We start from the raw sequence: 24,616 nt of genomic DNA on the forward strand, positions 1-24,616 counted from the left end.
TGGGTAGAAAAAAGACAGAAAAGATACCCAAAACAGCCTGGGAAGACATCACAGCACTGCAAAGCATCCTGAAACTTGGGTAGCGGGTGAAAAGAGGGCAGAGGACCATCAGAAAGTCAGACACAAGCAACCAAAGCCACAAGAAAGAGCAGCAGCCATGTGAGGCAAAGATCCCTGACCCAGATTGTGTACTAGATGAAGAGACAGGCAAGTTTGAATTACAGGACTGTAATTCCTTCCCAGGGTTCTGGTGAATACTGAAACCACTTAAGCCTTGTTCTCATGGTTTACACTGTCACTGTGATCTCTAGATAGATTAATAGCTCTGCTATTCACTGCATACATAAAACAAAGCTATTTACAGTGAGATAAATGCCTTTAGAAAGATATTCTCAACACAAGGTGCGAGTGCATTTTCAAACTGTGGAATAGGTCAGTTGTATCACTCAAAATAGCACTACCAAGTCCTTGACTGCCTTGAATACTGGTTTCACATGGGAATTTCTGTAGTAGTTCTGCTACTGGAGAATGCTGTCATCTTTACCACATTCTCCACTAGTAGAAATCAGCATATCTTCAAGGAAGTCAATAAAGACATGCTGATTTACACAAGCCAGGAAGCCAGTGATTCAGTGGAATTACACAGATGATCAGCAGATGAGAATTTGGTCTAAAATGCTTCAACTTTTCTTTCGTTACAGAAACACAGACGTTTTCATTGCTATCCAGCAGCTGTTTCGGAACCTGTCTGAAATCAGTTTGTGGCTTTTATCCCAGTTTTCACTGGACATAGAGTCCATCACAACATTTGACCCTCTTAATAGAGGCAACGCTGAACCCTGGAAGCTGAGATGCCCTTTCAGGCTTGAAGAGAGCTGCTGCAAGTCAGAGCTCAGGCATTTTAAGTGGGAGTAAAGGGAAGAAACCTCACACTGCAGCTGTTCATGAGCTAACTATTTTCCGAATGGAAGATTCAGACTCTGGGGTTGTTCAAGTGGCAATTTTCATTAGCACTGAACTAACATTAAGGAATGTTGGCAATGTTTTAATGGAAGCACGAACATCATTAACAATTAATACTGTTTAAGTGGAGTTTAAGTGATTTAAAAGCCTTGTGCATGCTGTCCACTCACGGTGAAATTTACGTTGAGCACATGGATAGGTATGCCAACGTCTTTAACAAGGGAAGATAAGAAGGCCAAAATGCAGGATGGGGGGAAAGAAAAAATACTTCCCATTTTTCTTAGAGGAAAAGGGTAGCATCAGATGAACGGGAAGAGTGAAGGTTTCTTTAGAGTGGAAAAGGTGTGATCCAAAGGACAACTAAGACAAAACAGACCAGCACTTGTTCATTGCCCTCTTGGCTATCAGAAAGGATTTGTTCTTAAATAGACGTGTCAAGACAAGTGAAAGGATGGAAATGTCTCCATTTTGCTGTGGACGAAGTATAATAATTAGCCCTCTGCTTTCACTAATCACTTTTGATTACTTTGAGTCTACCTCACTATTTTTTAAAATGAATTAATTTATTTTTACTTTCTCTGCCACACTCTTTGTAAACTACAGGCATAATCCAGCAAAACTTGCATTTAAAGACAAGGTAGGACACAATTTCCCCTCCGTTTAACCACTGTTCTGTAGCTGTTGGAAGAAAGCGATTTTGAGAACCTATTCACTGGAGGGAAAAGCACACCCTTAATCATGCAGAACCTTCTTTTGTGCAGTCACTGCACATACTCACCAGAGACAGAAGCCATGTCACAAGGGCATTGTAGATGTCTGCTGCTCTCAGCTCCACGTTAGGCACCTGCCCACTGCACTGATCTGTAGATACCTGGCCACAACTTGACAGCCAAATTGTCATGAGCAGCACCTCATTTTTCATAGGGGCTGATCTAGGTAATGTGTCAATATCTGGCAAATAAGAGGCTTCCTGTCCAAAAAAAGAAAAAAAAAAAAAAGAATGTCATTTGGATTACTGGAACAGTGTTCATCATCACGAATGAATTATATTCATTGCCATCATAGGAGGAACAATTAATATCTAGTGAGCATTTATCAGAGAGGAAGTGGGAGCCAAAAAAGCGAGGTCATTATATCAGTGACACATTCTGGAGCACTTCAGTTTTTCTTGGAGAGCTGTCACCTGGGTCTTCATTTAGCCTAATACCACTCGGTAAATGGAAGATTACGTGGTTACAGCTGGATATAGCATGATAAGATTTACTCTGTATTCTTTAAGATTTGGCACTATTTCTTTTAAAAATCAGTGAACGCCTTCAAGGCAAGCATGGCAGAAGTGTCAAAACTTTCATCATTTTCTGCTTCATCTACATACCTCATTCACAGATGATGATACATTCAAGTGAATTCATTGCCTGTCTTTTACTTTAGCATTGATACTTGGTTATTTTGGATGCAATCCATCTCCTTGAGGAGACCTGTTCTTCAACAAATAGCCCCAACCTTGAATTGTGGGATTATAGTTTAAGGGATCTCTTCTGTTTCTCCAAAGATGCAATAGCTGTAATTATTAGCTGGCTTGCTATTCCTATCTATCTTCAGCCTGCTGCTCCTGACGTTTCTTCTGTAAATTAGGAAACTAGTCCCTAAAGTCACAAAGATTATCCAGTACACATATGAGTATTGTTCCTCAACAGGTACGATCCTTGAATAAGGACCTTAAGGGCCCCCCCCCAAGGCAAGCTGAGAGCATGTATTCTACAAGCTTCGACACACATTCATTTACAAATAGCTGGAGCTGTTTATGGTGATGTTATTTCCAAGCTACTAGTTACAGCATCAGATGAAGGCTATGCTCACCACTTCAGTCAGCAAAGTGCAACGAGACTGCACTTCCTGTGCACATCAGTGCAATCAGCCAGCAGACTACACTGCTAATTAAGGTGGGCAGAATCAATCTGAAGTGACCTACTGTAGTACGGGGCTAGCAGGCTCCCCTTTCTGTGAGCTGAGCTGTGGGAACACAGGAGGAGAGCAATGAGAACAGAAGGGTGTTGAGGAGCAGCTGGGCAGTTGTTTCCAGTTGCTCCAAGTAGCCCTTAATGAGGATGTCTGCCCATGCCTTTACACTGAATTAACCTTAATTTGATTTACCTGGATGTACTTTGGAAGCAAAATCAGCTAAATCCAATTAAAGCCACTTTAATTCTGAATTTAAACGTTCACAAAGGTGTTTAATGACTAATCCATTTGACAAGTTAATGTAGCTTGACTTTTGTGCCTGTCCTCAAAACACAGGATTCCTTAAAATGGTTTTAAAAAAAAACAAAACACACCACCCATAAATACAAAGCCACAAGCAGATCTACTGTGTTGCCCAGTTATTTTGTTGCTAAGGCCTACAAGCACCAAATAAAAAGCAATTAGTAATAAAAGAAAAATAGTCATGCAAAATCTTCTGATGTTGCAGATCTGTAGTACTCATGTTACCGTAGCCCTGGGGAGCTAACATGGCTTTGACACTACCATCATAATTCTCCAAAAAAGAGGCCTGAAAAGAAACTTGGAGACTTTTAGAAAAATATGACCGTCTTCTGTAGCCTGCTTGGAGACGTGATTCTTTCTTCCTCTCTCAGCAACCATATGGGGAGTGCAATCAATGACTGGAGGTAACTTGAGAGCTAAAGATTAAACCAGGATCTATTCCTTAAGCAGGAAATTTCAAACTTTTGCAAATCTACTTGGCCCAGTGAGTTTTCTGACCAAGCTCAGATAAGAATTTCACTTCTGCACTTGTTAAGGTTCTTCCTGAGAGCAAATGAGGCTTTGAACACTGCTCTTTGCCCTTTTCTTCCTCTGTCAGCCTCCTTACCCAACAAAGATCTAGGCAAAGAACTTAACTAATTGCAGAAATACTAAGACTAATGAACAAAAAAATGAAAAGGAGCTAATCCTGTTTAATTCCAGGCAATAACTGCTGAAGTCAGCTACATTCAGTGCTTTCTTAGTATGCCTTTGCTCAGCATTGTCCAATTTACCTAGTCTACCTACGAAGAGAGTCCAGTTTCCCTACATGTTACACTGACTTTTGTGACAGTATTAGATTGTAAAAAGATAGAAATGACTGAAATCCTGAGCTATTTTTGGTTGCTCTGGCTAGAATTGTGCTGTCAATCACAGACAGGCTTGCAGCTGATTGTACTCAAGTACCAGCAATTACCATAGAGTAAATAAGATAAAATTTCCTATTTCCAAAGTGCTTGCTATTTTATTTTGCAATTATAGTTTACAACATTGCAGCTTACAACCCTTCAGCTTGATTTTCCATCCACCCTTCCACACCCAGTTCTGGCCACAATTCTCCACTGTGACACAACAACTGCGCAAGCAGAAGCATTGGGCACACTGAGCAGCCAAGGAAGAACATGTCTAGAGGTCATGTTAAATAGATATTTAAAAAAAATTAAATAACCTACCCCCAAATCCACACTGAAAAGAAAGAAAGAGAAATTAATTGCAAGATGCCTTATGGATACCTATGTCTTCTAGCTTGCAGCTAAAAAAAAAAAAAAAAAAACAAAAAAAAACAAAAAGCAATTCAAAGGGATCTGCACAGATCTGCCTTTTTTTTTAATCAGAGCTGTTTATAATCACAGCAAGCTGAAGCTTAGTGGATACAAGTTTGTCAGCCAAGACTAATGTCATTTTGTTTCTAATAAAATAGCTCTAATTGGTTAAATGATGCTTTTGTTGATGGTTTCTGAAAAGACTAGTTGGCATTGCTTTTACTACGCCCGCACACCGCATTGGACAAACAGCTCTGTTGCCCTAGAACTGGGAAAGATTATCAGAGCTGTTAGAGGCTGGAACGACAGAGCAGCAGCTCAGGAGCCAAGGGGGCCAGCTAAGAACTTTGCTGCTGGCTCCCAGCTAGGTATAAGGCCGATGGCAAGTGAAAGTGATTGCCATCCAACTGCTGTTTGAAAAACACTCTACATTACGTGCTTGGAAAGTTCCTATCACTGCACGGATCCAAAAAAGCAGTCAGTATTTCTCATCAGAATCAGCTCACCCAGGCTGAGGGTTATCTCCCAGGGGAAGGGTAGGTCAAGGAGAAGCAAACTTTTTACAGATACAGCCTCTCTTTTGCAAATAAAAAAAACTTTAGCATTTTCCTTCTAGCAGTTTTTTTTTTTTTTTCCAATACAAACTAAACTGATGCTAATGCTAAAGAAGGCATCGTGTTCAATCAAAATAAACTCTCTACTATGCTGAGCAGACTCTATAGCATGGAGAGCTAAATGAAAGCATCTGCTGCATGTGAAACATATAAGTTATACTTACTGAGTCTCCTCCTTCTTTACTGGAGGAGGTGAATGAGGGGGAAGGGGAGGAATAGGAAGAATCTTCCTCTCATTGGCTGAAGGCTTAATCAAAATAATTGTTTTCAGCCATGTCTAAATTTATCCTCCTATGTCATCCGCACCCTAGCTTGGATCGCAGATTTCAGAGGCAATCCCTGATGAATGGCAAATTACTGACTGCAGAAATCTTCTGCCAAATGATGCATCTGCTGTACGTTTGTAAATGTGAACTGATTTCTAGGTACTTTAGCAGCTCTAGCTAATTTCTCTAATGAAAATTCTATACTCTCATGCTGAAATAGCTCTAGCTTTGCATGTTCATGCTTCGCTGGAGGCACAGCTCACAGTACAAAACACAAGCATGCTGATTATGTGGTGATACATCTATTTTCCATGCAGTCATGTTGCTAATGTAGGACAGTAGATAGTTGGGATACATTTAACATTTGTGCCCCTCTGTCCAAACCAAAGCAGATAACGCTTTCATGGCTTCTAAAAATTCTTGCATTAGATGAAGCCATATTGGAAATGTCAAGTGTTTGTTCATTTTCATTCTGTAGGGAAGGAAAAATGATGACAATGCCATCTGCTAGATTATCTGAAATTCCACATTAGATGGTGGAATAAACTGTGAAACTATTCAAAGAACTGCTTTATCATTGCAAAGTGGGAGAACAGATAAGAATGCGGAAAGTATCTGCATTTCCTGTACGCAACTGGCAGAACATACTGTAATTAGAAAGGCAACATTTAATAATAAAAAGGAGAGTATGATTGATGTTAATGGTCTGAATGGTCTTTCTGTTAATGCATTTTTGTACTAGATTCACTCTATATAGCACGAATGGCTTTCTGAATATCAACCGTGCTGAGGTTATGGACCTGAAAAATATAATGGTAGCAAGATATTATTGAATTTTTTTTTTTATTATTTGAACTGAGCTTCAGATTGCTAAAATGGAGGAGGTACAATCCTCCAAAGCAGAAAACTCTCCCAGAGAAAGATTGCAGGAACTCAAAGTGCTGAGAAACAGAAGCATTATTTGTTATGATCTTGGTTGTTCTCCAGATAACCTCACACAATATGTAGCGCCCTAAGTTAAAAAAAAAAAAAAAAAAAAAAAAAAATTTCTTTGCTGAAAATTCTTTTAATGTTCTAGACCATTATTCTTAATCTTTGGCATGAAGAATATAATTTCTTCTGATTCAGAAAGAGACACCTATCCATCCTTGGCATCATGGAGGTGCTAAAACTAGCCAGCACCTCTAGTGGAGCACAAAGAGGGTAAGTGTCAGAGTGAAATGTCAGCTCACCACCAGCATTTACTGAGCATAGGAATGCAGTTCAGAGATGACACAGAGGAAGAAACTGAGCTCTGTGTGGCACAGGAACCAAGGACAGAAAACCTCACTTTGTACACCTTTTATTGTTGCTGCCACCCGACCATTGTCAACCCCAAATGCAATCTGAAGTAGCTTTATATCCACCACAGCTCTGGCAGTCAGTCAGTGATAGGCAGGATCAGTTATGTTTCTGGGTCAGGATGTGTCATTGTTCTACAACAATCTCTTTTCATCCTATCTCATCCTATATTCCCTATAAGGGATTTTTCACCTGCTTCACTAGAATTCTAGAATTAACATTTAGCTCATCTGTGCTAACAAAAAAATATATAACCTTTCTGGCAGGAGCATCAAGGATGTGACCCAAAGAATATGTTAGAGAGACACTGTGTAATTATTCAGGCTCACACAGAGAGAAAAGTATTTTTGGCCCAAAATTCAACATACTTTTGTTGTTGTTGTTGTTGTCTGCAGTGAACGAGACAAGTCCACAGCATCAAGCATTTGGTCCTAAATAAGAATCTTGTACCTTAGGGTATGCTCTCTGTCCTAACCTGCTCAACTTTTGCCTGTGCTGCCAGTACTCCTAATGCAAGCACACAGCACTGCCCTTGTCACGCTGTCTCTCATATATGCCAGTGTGAGACTTACTGGGATTTCTTGCTCTGTCCTGGGTTGGGAACATTATCACCATCTGAGAGCCTTACACAGCCAGGTAATGGTCTCTCTTGGACAACATTTTTCTAGTCACTCTGAGATCACTAGATCAGAAGAGTATGAATGAAACAAGAACATCTATCAGGCAGCAGTGATGGGGAAAGCACAGTCAGAGCCGCTACGACTTCCTTGATAAAATTGCTCCCTGAAATACTTCATTAGCACATAGAATGTTCTAATTAGTAGTTAAAGCCAGCTAGGAGTACGTGTCAAATACCAGCCTAGTTTTCAGATGACTGAGGACCAATTGGACCAATTCCAACATAATTCATGAGAACACAGAATGTTTGTGTGGTTATGAAGCATATTAACTAATCAAAAATGTTTTTAAATGGTTATTTTTCACCTAAATATATTCAAGAAAAAATGTGTAAACTGAGGCCATTTGGCAACAAGTCTGAATGCAGCTAAAAACATTCAAGTAACTGGCAAAAATAACATGCAAGAAGCAGCTGTTTTACACACAATTTCTTCTTTATTAGCTAGAAGTGGGAAAATTTTCTGTCAAAGACTCAACTCCTCAGGTAAACAAAGAAATGCTCTGAAAATTGCACTAAAATTTAAATCAAAGTAGCATTGAATCCCATTTGATTTTGTTTGATTTCTGAGACATAATCATTAAAAATGAGAAGTGCCTTCTCCATGATCGGTGTTTACATTACAGTAACACTTAGGCTTGGAGGGATTCACAGCCTCATTGTGCTGGTATTCTATGCACACATAACAAAAAGCTCCTGCTCTACTGAGTTTCTACTCCTGGTTGACAAGCAGCAGCTGAAATAAGTAAAAGAAATTAAATTACTTACACATTTAATGTGAACATAGTACTGGGAATTAGGAACTTTTGCCTTAGTCTTGGCTCTGGAATGGATTATTTCTCTACGGAACTGCAAAGTGAGTAAAACATTTCCTTACCCTAGATCCCTGCTAACTGAATTAAATATCAAAAGCCTGTAAAATACTCCAAAGAGGAGCAGAGTAAAATTACTGAGAAAGATTAAGAAAATTTTTTTAAACATTACTGAAACAGCACCATGTCTAAAATCCAAGCACTAGTATCTCTATCTTCTATTGTTCTTCAGCTGATTTCAAACTGTCTCACAAATGAAATATGCTGTCATTTCCATACCTGCAGCAGGGAAGGAAATTATACACAGTCACTTCAAAAACCTGTGATAGAGCATGGAATCGGTCCTCAGCCATCTGAAAACTAGGCTGGTATTTCACAACTGTTCCCTGCTGGCTTTAAATACTGCTAAAAGGACACGAGTAGTTTGATACTCCAAGAAATTCATCATATGCTTATCAACTTAGGTAAAGCTGTATTTTTTTTTCTATTTTAAAAACCCTATTTATCTTGTCATGTATTTCTCTGATAGTCTATGGAACCCCCCCCCCCTCCAAAAAAAAAAAAAAAAAAAGTGGGGAGCTAACTATGCAGTCTCTTTTGAGTCCTTCTACAGCTCCTACAGTTATAGGACTTAAGTCCCTCCCAGTGTGATGTTGCCAAGTCCCTGATTAGGGCAATACGCTAATGGACATAGGAAAAAGCCACGCTGGGAGGCAGTGTCATGCCCAAACTCAGAGTGAGTTTAGCCACCCTGCAGAGCGAGCGTGATAACAGGTACTGGTTTGGACTACTCATACAACATATTGCAGCATTGCTGGTTTGCTGAAAGCTCAGCTGATTTATCCAGAAGTTTTACCAGAGCTTAAGTGGCCTGCTCTTCAACCTCTCGGCTGGCAGTTCATAAATGGATCGTGTCCAGCTTGTCATACGGGCTGTGTGATCTTGTGTCCAGCTGCAACATACTATGCATACAACCCTTTGGACCTCTGAATTCTCTAGGCCGTAAATATGGGTCATCTGTGATTTTGAGAACTCCTAAGTGCTTACAATCTCCAACAAATCTTGTGGGAACTCCAAGTGCTTGGCACATCGCTGGACAGAGCTTTATGTTTTTAAAATAAAGCTAACTGTAAGATTCTTCCACTTGGTAATTTCAGACAAAGCCTTGAATTCCTTTCAATAGCCCTGCCACTAAGAATGTTTCTATAATTATTTCTGTAATAAAGTGTTTACAAGCTGTAACAAAGCTTATCCCCCTACATGTCAAGGTTCAAGGCTGTGGTCCAACCAAAGTCATGATGCTAAGCAAGCGGGCATGAGGAAAAACTAGGAAACTTTTACAGTTTAAACTTTGCAGTTTAAACTGTAAAGCTTCTTTAACAATAGCATTACAGCTGCGTCAGGCATGCCTGAACAGCCCCTTGGAAGAGCAGAAGGCCACATTCAACCTCCTTTCATCTACAAATAGCCTCACAGCTCTCAACCATGAGGTAAGGCCAGGAAATGGGAACTCCCATTTGGGAGTTCCAAGAAAGATGCTCATGGCAGAAAGTATTTCTTTACATAAGTAAATTTGACTGGCACTTGTTCATATGCATTACAACCTTATTGTAGCTGGTACTTCTGCCAGCTAACACAGGACCTATCAAAGAGCAAGGCCTGAAGAGACACAAGGTGCGAAAAAGGCTCTCTCTCCTCCTGCCCTCTTCTAAATGAGAAATAAATATTAGCCCATGGACATCTTGCTCTATTGTCTTCTCTTCAAGTTTAATCTGAACCATTCTTCTAATGTGAACAGAGGAGTGGTTAGGACCTCTACTGGCAGCAAGTTCACACATGTAATTCTGGTAACTATATTTCTTTTACTTATATTACCCTTTCCCTTAAGAAGCAACAATGAATGTTCCCATCTGTCAAGATCATGCAGAAGTATATTAAAAAATAAAATAAACACATTTTAATTTCCTCCAAGATGTGTCAGAAAATATAAAGGACTAAATAATTCACATTTCCCTATGGCCATCTCAAACTCCCATCAGAAAAACTGCACAAAATCTCATCTCTGAAAAGACCTGACTGTCCCATTCTTCCATAGCTGGTAAGTACAGTGGACAAAGGTGGAAGCCCCTGCTAAACAACCAGACCGGGTCTTTGTGTGGACATTTAAATGCAAAGAAGTTCTCTACAGCATTTTGTTAGTCCTGCTGTGTTCAGTACAGAGCGAGTGTCTCCTGGTTCTGTGCACAGGTGCAGTAACATGGCTGAGAAACCTGCTGAAGCAGACAACAGGTTATTAAAGCAGGATTAGTGTATGTCATGTTTAACTGTTCTTGCTGCATGCACAGAACTACTGGGAGAATTATCAGGATGTAAAGTTCCTGACTTGCATTTATCTGTGCCCAAAGCGTGCCAAAGCACACACTTCCAGTAACATTTATTACTCTGAGAACACAAAGAGCAAGCAAGCAGAATGCCTGTAGAAAGGAAGTTGTTTGTGACAAAGACTTTTAAGGCTTAGATTCTCTGCTTTGCCTGCTAAGGCAAATCCTCAGGATGCATCTGCGACATCCAGGGCTGTGGCAGAGGCAGTAGCAGCCTTAGTTCCTCTAGCTTGTTAACCACAACCAAGGGGACCATAAATCAGTTGAACTCAACCTAAGCACGAAGGACTCTGCCAACAAATCCTCCCATTTTCCTACTCTGGTACCATGTGGGAAGATGAAGAGGAGGCCAGAAATACAGGCCCTGTGCCAGCTAACAGTTGCCTTTGATAGAAAAACATTTTCTTGGGAACTTCCATGCTATTCTGAATCCTGTGTGCTGGACTGGTGGTACAAACAGGAACCTTGGCCTTCTGTTTCTGCAAGCTAAATTTAACTACATCATCTCTAATTGCTTTAGTTTATTTTTAAGCCTTTCTTGAATCGAGGCAGCAGGTTCATTAAGTACAAGAGATTTTAATCTTGCTCCAGGAACTCATTAAATACCTCACTGTGCAAAAAGGGAGGAATTCAGGGGCCATCTGCTGGCTGTTTGGCACATCACTGCTGGCCACAACCCCAAACAGAGTCAGACCAAGAGAGTGAGAAGACCTAGAGTGAAGGACAAGCCAAATTCAGTTCTGATGCCAGAAAAAGGCTGAGTATGAAATATTTTGCAATCTTTAAAATTTATTGTTTTAAGCTATAATAAAATAGTAAGGGCTAAATGCTGGTATCTGTTACCTTCACAGAGGTGCAAATGTAGTAACTGTCATGGTCCAGCATAAATGAAAACAACACTTGGTCACAAGGAGATTTAACATTGCAAGATTAGTTTCAGAGTAACACAAATATAAGAAAGTTCAGTTACTGTGTGATGAGATCATTGTAACTGAAATAAGATACAAGTTTTCCTTGATTTCTGCAAATATGTATATGGCACCACTCTGTTGGAGAAAAACTGGCATTTCTGTGCAGAACCAGCATAAAAACTATTCCTTTCGTAACTGGTGGATAGGGTCCTGGTATTGTCTTTCTACTGAGACGTGAATTTCACCATTTCCTCTTTGGTCAGCATGGCCCTGCTCTGAAGCAAGTGTATAAAATTACGTAGCTTTATCTGTTTAATTTCATAACCTGCAGAAATCATAATTCTTTTTCATTTATGCCTCTTCCAAAGTGATAGAAACAGAAAACTTGTAAATATTGCTTAGGACATAATCTAAGCACATTCACATAAGCAGATACACGACAGAGTTGGTGAGATGCCAAAGTAGTATGGTCCAGCTGGTAAATTGTTAGGTTGGGACCCTGGAACCCGCAGTCAATTTCCTTCAGCAACTCTTTGTGCTCAGGTGAAATGCAAGAAAAAGGCAATTTCCAGTGTTGTCGTCACACTACTGCATTAAAAAGATCAAGACTCTTCTACAATAGTAATGAAAATCACAGACACCTATTTTAGTAAGACAGGTGAAGAATCAAAACAATTCACTGAAAACTGTGCAGATCAAGGCATCTTCTACATAAAAGAATCCACATAGGACCAGTAATTGAACTAAAAATATTTCTAGTGATTTTGGAAATCAACCTCTACTTTCAGTCATACTGTGCTGGCCCAGGGTAACTGTCACAGTATCCAATCATACAATAAATACTTCAGCACTGCTCCCAGGATTTTTTTCAGAGATTTTCCTGTGAAAGTCACATCAGATCCAATGAAGAGTAAGGCAGCAAAAGGTCAAGGAAGGTTTTGACCATAGTACTTTTAAGTTTAGCTTTGTGGGAATGCAAGCAGAGAATCTTCTGGTCTAAGAATTTTACCTGACATCAGTGAGCTGAATCAAGGATATATTAATATAAAAAACCACAACCCTGCCAATTTTGACAGAAAGGCTATAGAGTCTTACATCTGCAGGTTGGAAAGCAATTGTCTGCATAATATATTTGTTAAGCTAGAATGACTCGGTTGCATGCCCGACTGTTTTTGTTTAGTAAGCCAGCTGTAAAGCTAAGCTGCAGTAAGACGATGATCATAGTAATATAATTACTAGCACAAGGTTAGCCAAAGTGAATGTGTAGCCAAGAAAAATTAGAGTCTCAGTATGAGTCAATGCATTCATTTTCCAAACAGTTTGACTGTACAAGGTAGATAAAACAGTGTTTAAAAGGTACTGGTAACAAGGTGGTTCTTAATAGCTTTCAAACTGCACAATCTTGTGTTCTGCCATATCATGATAAAGCAATAAAGGTAAACAAAGAATCAAGCTGAAGCCCCATTGGAAAACAACGTTTTTGTCCTAATAATAAAAGTTTCATAGAGCTAACTGACATTTGCTGTCTGTTAAATTGAATCTATAGCTGGATGTAAAGTATCAGGGTCCCCTGCAGTGGTTTAGCTGCCTGGGTTCAAGGCCAATTCAGACACAGCACAGCCTCTTGCCCCTTTGCTTGGGAGCTGCATTTAAGCTGAGACACTTGCCCTTGATCCTTTACCAAGCCACACTGCAGCTACACCCGTGCAAGGCCACATTCTTCATCACTACAGCCTTACTGCATCATCGCTGCCTGTTGGCTGACCCTGCTTACCGTCACTGGACCCAATCCTGACCCTGACATGACTTTCTCACCTTGATCTTGGACCTACCTCACCACCAGAGACTTGGTAACTGGTTACCCTCACTGGACCTGCTCTGCTTTTCTTGCCTGAGCGCTGTGGGACTGCACTCCTTGCTGGTGAGGTCTCTGCCCCTGCCTACCCTGCTGGCACCTTTAGCTCTTGGCTCATCTTCCTCTACACAGTAGCTTGTGCTGCTCCTTGACACAAAAATCAGTTGTGAGCCCAGCAGAAGTAGCAACTATTATCTGGATCTAATGTCAATGTAATACAGAAATAAACATCAGTACTAAGTCATTCTATCATACCAAACAACATCAATTAAATGACAGGTCAAACCCATTTCATTTTACATCTTTCATTTAACTGTTTTATATGCTGTACAGCATTCCTTCTCCATCTCCCCTGTCAACAATGCTCTGCTCAAATACTGAAACAAAACCTGCACATGTTACTTTAAGCTATTAATTCAACCTGACCTTACAACATGGATTACATCACCACTCAGCTGGCTTTCAGCAGAGCTGCAGTTCCTTAAATCAGCTCTGAACTGGATCCAAAGGTTAAAATGTGGCTAAAGGGCCTATTTTCAGGAGAAATCTACTTATGCCAGTCTTAAGTTTCACTGAAAGTTTGGGTAGGAAGGGTGAACGGAGGGGTGAAGGTGGGAGAAGTCAGGCTCTTCCATGCATTTTTGAAAATAAGAGTTGGTTCAGATTGCAAAAAGTGTCTAGAAATCTGAATGACAGGCAGAATTCATAGAATGAGCCCACTGATTTCCATGGGAACTTGGTACTTGCTTGTCTTGAAAATACCATTGGCTATCAGCCCCTTCTTTAGATGCTGAAATACCTCTGAAAGTTAGTTTTTAGCATCTTAAGTTACCTGTGCAGTTTTGCAAGTGTTCTTCCCAAACCTGAATCTCATTTATATTAGTGCATCCCACGGAGCAAGGCTGCTTACAGAATTTGACTGAACTAGGTTAAGAAAGAGACAGTAATATTAAATCTGAATTTCACTGCTTTCAAATTTTAGACAAGAACTCTAATGTAACTATAATGCAGCTTTTAAAATTTTTACAATTCTTTCCAAGCACCTCAGCTACAGTAACTACTGAGTTTCTAAACTTCCCCTCTGATTATTATTCGATTCAATTATTTATGTACATTAAAAATGGTCAGAGGAATTCTGGAAACCATGACAAGCGTTCCAGATCTCGACATCTATCATTGCCAAAACAAAGAACTTTGAAAACAAGTTTCAAAGCATTCTACTCTGTCAAACATTGTGGTTTGTTCTTTCAATATACATGTTTATATATAGATATTAGATATTTTCACTGAGCGACACAGCTGCCAAATTACACTCCTTTAGTTTTAAATGTCAAAACATTCGAGTTTTTCTGCCTTCCTATGTGCAGAAGAAAAAAGAAAGGAAAGGAAACCTGTTCTAATTCAAAGACAAAAACCGGTGCTGTCAGAATGAATTTCAAGTAATCTTATAAATGGCTTGCATTTGATGGATGATGCTGATCCGTTTTTCATTCTTAATTTTAATGAGTATTTGTGAAGAACTAAGAGCAAAGTTGCAGTACGAAGAAGCGGTAATAAAAGATTACGGGTTACACTGATTTTGTTACTATCAATAGCACCTTGGAAGTTTGGGCAGGTTTCCCCCAAGCAGCCTGTCAGTCAGTTTAGGTGCCAGTTACCCCAACTGCCAGCTAGTTTCTACAGGCCTCAGAACTCGAGTAAATTCTGAGCTGGTTTGCTTGCAGCAGTGACCACACCACATTGGCTAGCTGGGTGTATTTACACAGTGATTTGGTGACAGCAGGACTACACTGCAGATACACCCTGAGCTGTACTTGAGAGAAACCACATTACCAGGCCTTCATCTTCATTACATTGGCTTCATCACAGCAAATATGGGAAATGACCAGGATACAACACAATCCAGCAATCACTTAGTGCACTGCAAGGAATGAGTTAGCAAAGCTCAAGTATATTTCTGACGAGAAAGTGTCTGCATTTTAATAAGGGCTAACTGGAATCTGGTAGCACCTCCTGGCAGACTGAGAAAGAAGCAAGTCTGAAGACTAGATTCACAACCTTTACACCAGGGACTGAAGGAGCTAAGGGAACAGCTCTGTGCAGTTTATTCCAAAGCAGGCTGATAGAGGGGAAATTCACCCGTCCGTCTGTTAGTCCTGTACTTCTTGACAGTAATTAATCCAATGTGGGAAAAAGTGAGCTTTTAGTTTGCAGAAATATGGCATTCAATTAATTACAAAACAAGCACATCCAAATGGTCCATTCCCAAGGTTAGGGCTGTAAGGTCTATCAACTTTTGTACTGACAAGAGAGCTTTTTTATTGTTACTGGCCCAGAAAAATCATCACAGAGTAATCACAGACAAGTTCTAGAGTTTCTTATCTCCTCTTACCTTCTCAGCTGGCGTTGCACCCACTGAAATCAGTGCAAGGCTGAATTAGGACTACATACACAAATCATCTCAGAAGGAAAAACTACCCTGTCCTCTGAGCCATATTTTAGATTTGGGGAAAAATCAGGATTAATTTCATACTCCTGTAATCAGAGCTTCAGCCAAAAGCGAGATCTGTTATTAAAATCACAATCCTCAACAACTACTTATTCACACACACCCACAAAACTGAAATATAAAGTTTCGAGGGGCAAACAACCAGACAGGACTCAGAATAGGCTTTGCTTTAGAAGTACAACAGTGAAAACGTTCCACTTTTTCTAAAGTTATAAAAAAACGGTCTGGCTCCAGAGAAGTAAGTGACACTGAGCCCTCCAACTTAAGTTCGGATGCATGGGGTCATGACAGGAATCAAGTCTGGTGGGCAGCTGTACAGGGAACCCTCCCCTTACAGGGAAGGAGAGAAAAACATAATTAATGTAGGAGAAGAGCTGTAGGACTGCTCATCTATCCAGGTAATGCTGCTCCACAACAGATTTTAAATAATGCAATAAAAATGACTTCTCTCTTCTACAACCACATCCACGTTGGCCAGGAAGCCATTCCAAATTGGACAGTCCTATGCTGAACTACTAACCATGTGGAACAAAATCGGTGTTTTCTCTGCCATGGGCTGCTTTCCAGTAACTGACTGATGAGGCTGCAATCTCTCCAGCTGCTCCTGGAATCTGTGTCTCCTGTGTTTCTCTTTCATCTGTTCTTCCTTTTGAGATAGTTCTATCTTACTTTCTTCTGTCCTGAAAAATATACACATTCTTTTTTTGCTTTGACTTTTTACTTGGGAGAAAAGACATCCTTGTTCATCTGTTTGCATTTCTTATTCTCATGTTTATACCATACACTTGAGGGTGGATCATGACGTGAAAGGCTAAAATAGATTTAGAAAGCACTTATGGTGTTTGTGGGGGACACAGGAACTTGTCATTGGGTGAGATCATCTCTCTGAAATAACAAAGAAGAGGAGCAGACCTCAAATTTCTGATAAGTGGTGACAATCTGTTTGGAGACCGAAACATGCCATTTAGCAGAGGCTTGTTTGAGATTTCATTCCCTGTCTCCACACCAAAATACTCAGCCTTCCAGCCATTTCCTTTCCTATCTGCTATTATAGCGGCAAGTTTCCCCTGAAGCAAGACCTTCCATCTTTCTATATTTTGAGCAAGATTTCATCTGCCATTTCCACAGCAAACATGAAGTTCAATTTCTTCACAATCCTTCAAGCCCCAGGTGACTCCACAATTAGAATAGCAAGAAAGAAAACTGAAATATGTTAAAAATCAATGTGAGCTATTATTCAGCAACAACAATAACTCAGATTCTTGCCAAGCTGCAGTCTGCCATCTATGCAGCAGGCTAACAGGTAGACAAAATGGAGTTTTTATAGAACTGATGGAAGCAGTGAGTTTTAGTATCAGGAGCTTCTTGAAGGAATAACCCATAACCAACCATCTGCCATTTAAAATGAGTACATGCCAGCTAAAATGTTTAAGTGATAGGGTAGACAACTGAAAAAGTAATAGTCTCTGAGCAGGCAGATTCTCGTTTTTTCCAAGGGCTCATACATCAAAGTCAAAATGTTAAATTTCACCCTGAAAATAGTAGGCAGAATGTAGCTTTTGAAAAGACAGAATAATGGAGATCTCCCAAATAGCTGGGCAGGTGCATAAGGTGGCCATCTGATTTCACTTTAAAATTAGATCTTACACAGAATACACTTCATTAAGCCCAAGGAGGCAGAAGCCCAAGTAACTGGAGAAAACTCTCCACTTTCCTCAATTGTTACCATTGTTATTTCTCTCTTCTAGCTTTCCAAGGAACTCCTGTGGTAAAAACAGGTCCTCATGGTTATACTTTGCCCCACTGAGCTCTTGCTCTTTTCTCAATGACAGAGTGAAAATTGCTTTGTTCAGAGGAAATAAAAAAAAGTTACAGGAATGAATTAGATTATAACTCTCCCAATATTGGTGCAGGGAGACAGACCCTTCCTGACTTATTTTCTATGATGCTATGCATAGTAAATTTCAGTTTTGTTCTTCATAAAGGTGATCAATACTGTTACCCTCCTACCTATAATCAAGACTAAAGAAAACATCTAAATTTACCATGTCAGAAGTGCCACAGTAAGCCATGTCTAATCCTAGGCCAATTCTCTGATCTATTGAGTCTGGCAGCCTCTAAAATGTTAAGCAACAGCTGCCAAGTTTGGCCATCTTTCTAGGTAAGAAAACCAGACGCATCCTTTTGCTCCAACTTACATACCAGATAAGCCATGTTCTTTAGTCTTACACAATTATCTAATTACAATTAGATAAGCCCTAATCAAAACCACTGGTGACTTTTCTCGTGCAATACCTTGGCAATTCTGTTGCGGGTAGAGGGGACTCTGGAACGTTTCCTGAATGTTGAATGTTCTCAGCTTCTACTTCGCTTTTTCTTTCTGTGTCAGCTCCATTGCTCCCCTGACTTGACAAGGGGACATCTCTTTTCTCTGGTTGCAGTCTCAGTTTCCTGGAAATCACCTTTGTTGTCTCTTCTCTCAGTTTACGATATTGTTTTTGACTGAGTTTAGAGGCACCCATCTCTTCCAGACTTTCTGGATCTTGTTTTGTGCCTCTGAGTCTTTCAGCTGGGGTAGGTGCATCATGAAGAAGCTCTGAGGCTTCTTTACGGGCTGTACGGAGTTGTTGCAGTAGCAAGCTTTTCCCTGAGCAACTCCTCCTGCAGAGGAATAAAAAAAAAAATAATGATTAAATCAAGATAAAGCATTACATGAATAAATTTATGCTCTGAACAACTTCTCATTAGTAACAGCTCAAAAAAAAGACTGGACATCTACACAGATTAATAGCTGTTGCTAAAAGCAGCACCAGCATACAGGTAACACCACAGTGACAGAATGTGAATCCAGTCTTACTAGGTATTTCTTACCTCTCCTGGATTTCAGGCAGAAGAGACAACTAACTACTAGAAGAGCCCTGAATAATTGTAATGTTGGCATGGAAATGAGGTCTGCAGATTTTTGTCTTCTTTGGATATGGGTACTGGGACTCAAATACAGAGAGGAAGAGTTCTGATAACTTAGGATTTTTAAGTGTTTAGCTTCATTTCACCTATGCCTCCACCAAGTTACTGTGACTGCTGTATTGTCAGCAGTACAGTATTTTGATTGTATTCTGCTGTGAAATGTCCTCTCATGACATCATAAGCAGATATGGTTATTTTGTCTTGCAGTTCCATTCAGTGATGAAGCTCCCAGGTTATCTGCTACAGGAAGACTGTCATCTATTTGTAGCAAATATACCTTGTTTTAGTAGTAGCTGAACAGCACATGGATTAAGTGACAGATTGCTCCAGTTGGATATTGATGTTGCAGTTAGGTGGTATGTCTGAGTACATAGCATCATAGTGCTCTACTAATCCCAACTAAACGTGGTTCTTGGAACAAAGAAAATCCAGATGGAGAGTATTAAGGATTTCACTTCTCCTGCTATCACATCACCAATCCAGAGCCACCACATCAACATTTACATTGACAGCTCTGACACTAAGGAGAATGCTTAAGTAGTGTGAGCACGTTAACACCTTCCACGCTGGATACCCAGATCACAGCATCAAGCCTGCTGGAGTTCAAGAAGCATTTGGACAATGCTCTCAGATGTATGGCTTCATTTTTGGGTGGTCCTATGTAAGGCAGGAGATGGACTCTGTGATCTTTGTGGGTCCCTTCCAACTCAGTATGATTCTGGACTGTACAATACTCAGCATTTACAAGATGAGTGACTCGGACTCTAGGCTGTGACAATAGACCCCATCTACACAGATGTGGGCTCCTGATTATTATTTTCCTAACTTTTTTTTTCCTGAGCAGCGTGTCTAGAAGAATGTTCTGAAACAGTTAGAGCTGCAGGATAACACTGACCTCAGGCAAAGAGTTAGAGCCCTTAGAGCTTTGTCACAGAGTAAGTCAAACAAGAATGGACCAGGTGAGACAAAGAATGGTTTGTCTCAAACAAGTCTCTAAGAGTTATTGACCTTCGTCTCTGGTATGTTTAAATGGAGACCCAAACTTGTATTGTGTTCTTCTGTAGTATACTCAGAAAATAAAGTAGGACTTCTAGGAGAAGGGCATATACTGGAGAACAGCCTTATAGTATAGTGCTAGAGATGGCACTGAACTATCTGACCACTCTAGCAATAAACCAGAGTATTTTCCATGCTAAGGAAGTGCCTGGAGATCTTAAGACTATAAGACTATCACTCCAAGGCCCTAACATGTAGGTATATTGCGCTACGGCATACATAGCCCTATTTAATAACTCCATCCAAATAAAAGTGAAAATAGCACTGAACCCATGCGAATGATGAGATTGGGATCTTGCGCTGCTGAGACCATGAGGCTTTCTTAGAAACAGAACTGAATAATGTTTGCCATGTTTCATTTGTGTATTTACTTTAACACCATTAAAACAAATCAAAATCCACTCAGCTAAGCTGTTCTCCATCACACCAGATTTTCACTGATGCAACTTCTGCATTTGCCTCAGTGACAATGAGAGTTCCCCAAGCATCATCTCATCCCCATTTTCTGATGGTTTTGAATTAGATGTCATAAGTTACGCTGAGTATTCAGCTCTGTTCCTTGCCAAGTCATTTATTCTTTCAGACTATTAAAAAAGAGTAAGAATAATTGGCTGGCACAACAATACAAAGTGTTCTGCCTGTCCTCTGTACTGCTGTAACGTGAACTTACATGCATCAGGTTTCTAAATATAATACAGAAGATAAATACAGTAAGATGTTTAAAACTTGACATACCTGTTTCACATTTAATGTATGTCTAAAAACCTATGGGTATGAATCAAGCCCTAAGTTTAGTAACAGGAAAAGGCTGACATCTGTGCCTATTGAAGAATCTCCGTTTTAGGATTCCATGACTATATATACACACACACACATCTAAACAATTAAGGAGAACTGTGAGCATCTGTGCCCACATAACGTATTCAATATTCTCTCGAAGTCAACATGCATTCTAGCCTATTTTATTACTGCTAAAAATAAAGGCTTGTCTGAGTCAATTTGCTGTAACATTTTCAAAGTTTGGTTCCAAGTCATTTAAAAGCAGTTCTCATGTCACTTAAATGTGTCTGGAGAAAGAGTCAGGTTTCCCAGCTACCCATGTCTACTCTGTCTTTTATGCTACTGCCACACAGCTGTAAAGTAGCACGGTGCTATACCATCTCACTCCAAGCAGCTTCTAACTTCACTATCTTTACCATGCAACAGAGATCTGGGTCCAGACTGAAACACTTTCATTATTAGGTTGGGCACTTTTGCTGTGAAAACCAGGAATGGAGATATTTCAGTATGTGAGCTCTCACTCTAATCACTCTTAGGGGAATTATTTTAATTTTGTAACACTTGAATTAGGGTCAAGGTAAAGAATCTTACATCCTCCTTTCTGTTTGGTCCTTAATTGTCACAGTCTCTTCTTCTTCTTCAGTGGAGCTGTCACCTGCACTATGAAATAAATTAGATACTGTTACTTGACTTCATTCAAACTGTGTGTTAGATTTCAGTCAATTCTAAGATGCAAATTTAGATCCATTAGGAAAAACAGGAGACACTTCTAGGGCTGATCTTTAGGTCTCATGGATAGCTCTTCACACTATTACTCTAGCAAGGCAAAAAAAAAAAAAGCAAACAACACTCAAGCAATTCTAGATCATAATGTGTTAGTTGCACTCTGCTGCTTATTAACAAGTCTCCTTGTGGTGACTGTTTTTTTCGGTCTCTTGCTGCAGTAAGTAGGCATCTTGAGAAGGAAGCAAAGAGCTACCTCAGACACCGTTAGTTCTGAAGAAGGGACACATCTGCCAGAATGAGTTGCAGACTGAGAAGAACTGGGCCTCCTATAGCCTATATAGAGCCCTCTTATCACACAGGAGGCTGAGAAATCATCATGTTGCTTGCCAGGAATGTAGTCAAGGAAGTCCATTTCATACACAGTGCTGTCAAATGCTAGCCCAATTCCAACAGACAGCTGCAAGCATTGCTGTGCAATCACTGCCCACTCCTTCATAGATGGGAAACTTTCTAAATGTTATTCCAGGGATGATTTGCATGTCCCTTCTGCGTTGCCTGCATCCCTGCACCTTTACACATTCTGAGACAAGACATTCTCTCCTCAAAATACTTTCATGCTCAGCTATGGGCTGTGCCTTCCTATTAAGGTCACAGAGGTGTGTAAGAAGAGAAAACTTTAAAAGTTTATTTCACAAATGTGAGATACAGACAGAAGGTTTCTTCCGACTTCCCACTTTGGTATTGACTTCTAATAATAAAGCCAGAATTTACCTTTGGTTCTCATCATGGAACGTTACTGACTTCTGTGGTTTAGCATCTCTTAAATCAATGTACACAGTTTGAGACTCTGGCAGGCAGGGTAATCTCATCGTGTCCATCCTTGGAAAACTTGGTAAAGATGACAGGAAGGCAACATCCCTAAGTACAGAAAGCATTTTTTTTTTTTTTTTTTAAACACATCCTCTCCCTTATCCTGAGGAGAAATCCTGCAGGGCACAGATTACGATTGAAACTGGACTGTGAAAGAAGCTTTGTGCTTGGCTACCACACCAATTCAAACTCTTTTGCCTGCTATCCACCACCTTCCAGAGCTCAACTCAAAGATTCAGCTCCCCGCCAGGAATACAGGTCACAGGCAGCAAAATGAGGGATATTTAGTTCTTAAAAACTGATGCTGTCAAATTGTTCTGTAGAACAAAGAGAGGCAGTTACTGTACCCAATAACTTATAAGATCCCAGTGTCAATCAGCAAAACCAGGCCCCTTTTTTCTCTCTGCCTCCTGTGGCAAGTCCATTTTATCCTTCAGAGCATACAAAGTACAAGTCATCTTCATGGCTCTTCCTGCTCTGCCAGCAAGGAGACTTTTAGCAACGTTAGTATTTAAATTAGTATTTTAGCTAAATCAGGACCAGTAAGAGCCTTAGAATTAACCCAAATGACAAAAAACACATGGCCATGATCATTTGCTCAGCCTTGTTCCTCTTCCTTTCCCATTCATTTCAAGTCTGGCAAGATCTAAACAGAACTGGTAGAGAAGGCTCAGGTGGCAGGATACTGCCTGTTCATTATCAAACGTACATGAATGACGGAGTCATTGTCTTTTAACGCCACTACAACATATTCCAACAACAACACAAACTTTCTGCAGAGGCTAGAGAGAAAAGAACCTAGAGAACACCATGAGTTCCCAAGCATCTCTACCACCAATTGCAGCTACCTACTGTACATGACGATTGGAGCAAAGGACCTACTTCTTATTCTTTTGCTCTTCTTGAGAGGAGATCTTGGTTGATGGCCTCCTGTGGCATGGCGACATTGTCCTGGACTGCCGGCCACACAGCTCTGCTAGTTTTTCCATGAGCTGATGTTCCGATCTACACCTGAAGATCTCTATGAGACAACAACAAAAGTCACCATTTGTGGTATATTGGGTGATCCAGTGGCAGAAGACCCTTTCCCTGTTATAATAGCACACATTTCTCTACAGCCTGTCAGAAGGAGGAGGATAAAAATACTGTTGATGTAAATCACCTCTCACTAAATTCACTCCAAACCTTTATCTGTCTTGCCTCTGATTCACTCTTAGGCTATGACAGGCCACAAAGCACTTTTTGCAAGCTACAAAAGCAAGACAGAATCTTAAGGGAAGCTAATCGGTTAAAAAAAAAAAAAAAAAGCATTTTAAAGAGGCAGTCAAAAAGCTACCATGGTTTCAACATTCAAGAAGATGCTGCAGGAATGATTTGAACATATGAAGCTGAGTTTTCTTTATTTTTATGTTTTCAGCAAAGTTGGTACTAATTTAGCAGTATTACCATGATCTGCTGAAGAGAAGGCAAATTCTGCATGAGTGCTATCTTTCTGCTGCTTCTGTTCCTCCAGAATCTTGTCTAGATCCCATTTCTCAATATTCTGAAAGAAGAGAACCAAACTGTGAAGGAAAATTCACCACCAAAAGATTGCTACTAAATAAGAGTTCCTTTGACTTGCACACTTTGTGATAACTCCATCTGATTCTTCTGCCTTACATAAACACAAAAGTGACACAAAATTTTACCTTACTTATCCCGAGCACTGCACTACTGTCACCTGCTAGTACATGAACTGCTGGGTCACTCTGGATATAGCTGCTTAAACACAAGCCTCAAAAATTGGCATGACTGGCAAAGGGATATGTACTGCTTGAACAGGGCTTTTTTCTGTTATTGGCAAGGCTCTGCATAGGCAAGCACAGTATAATTACTAAAAGAACTGTTCCGAATGAACTGATGCTCATTCAGATATAACACAGGTGGAGAACCTTCTCCTTCCCCACCTGAAAAAAACTGCAGTGTCTAGAAGATGTTTCCAGAATAGACTGAATTGACAGCTCCTTAAAGGAAAAAATGGAAGCCCACCTTAAATATCCACCTGACTCTTCCCTCCATACACTGGGACATACCTTATATCCTCCAGATGGCCTAGCCTTCCACATGTACTCACATGCAGGGAGAGTCTTTTCAACAGCATGTGTGCCCCTGCATCCCTCAAAGCCACCAGCAGGACCAGATCCCTGCAGTTTATTTTCCTCTGCCCACCCTCCAAGTACTATTTTCCTCTCCCTTTCACCATCTTAGAAAGATGAAGTCCCTGACACTCCCCCTAACTTGCTTTGTTAAACAGATCCACTGAGAAGTGCTGTAAAGAACAGGA

The 24,616-nt window shown here is 40.2% G+C and overlaps 1 protein-coding gene across 1 annotated transcript in view; it reads right to left on the reverse strand.

The window, feature by feature from the left end:
• DNAAF8 (dynein axonemal assembly factor 8) overlaps positions 1 to 24,616 on the reverse strand; it is a gene marked incomplete at its 5' end in the record, with an annotated part of 102,615 nt that overhangs the window by 71,479 nt on the left and 6,520 nt on the right. The window contains 7 exons of the mRNA XM_082772108.1: positions 1,742 to 1,933; positions 16,415 to 16,574; positions 18,190 to 18,555; positions 21,289 to 21,357; positions 22,195 to 22,341; positions 23,176 to 23,314; positions 23,740 to 23,836. Coding sequence (XP_082628234.1) covers positions 1,742 to 1,933; positions 16,415 to 16,574; positions 18,190 to 18,555; positions 21,289 to 21,357; positions 22,195 to 22,341; positions 23,176 to 23,314; positions 23,740 to 23,836 — 1,170 coding nt within the window. The remainder of the gene's footprint in view (positions 1 to 1,741; positions 1,934 to 16,414; positions 16,575 to 18,189; positions 18,556 to 21,288; positions 21,358 to 22,194; positions 22,342 to 23,175; positions 23,315 to 23,739; positions 23,837 to 24,616) is intronic.

This window comes from Aythya marila (assembly GCF_965140915.1).
Source record: "Aythya marila genome assembly, chromosome: 15".
Lineage (NCBI taxonomy): Eukaryota > Metazoa > Chordata > Aves > Anseriformes > Anatidae > Aythya > Aythya marila.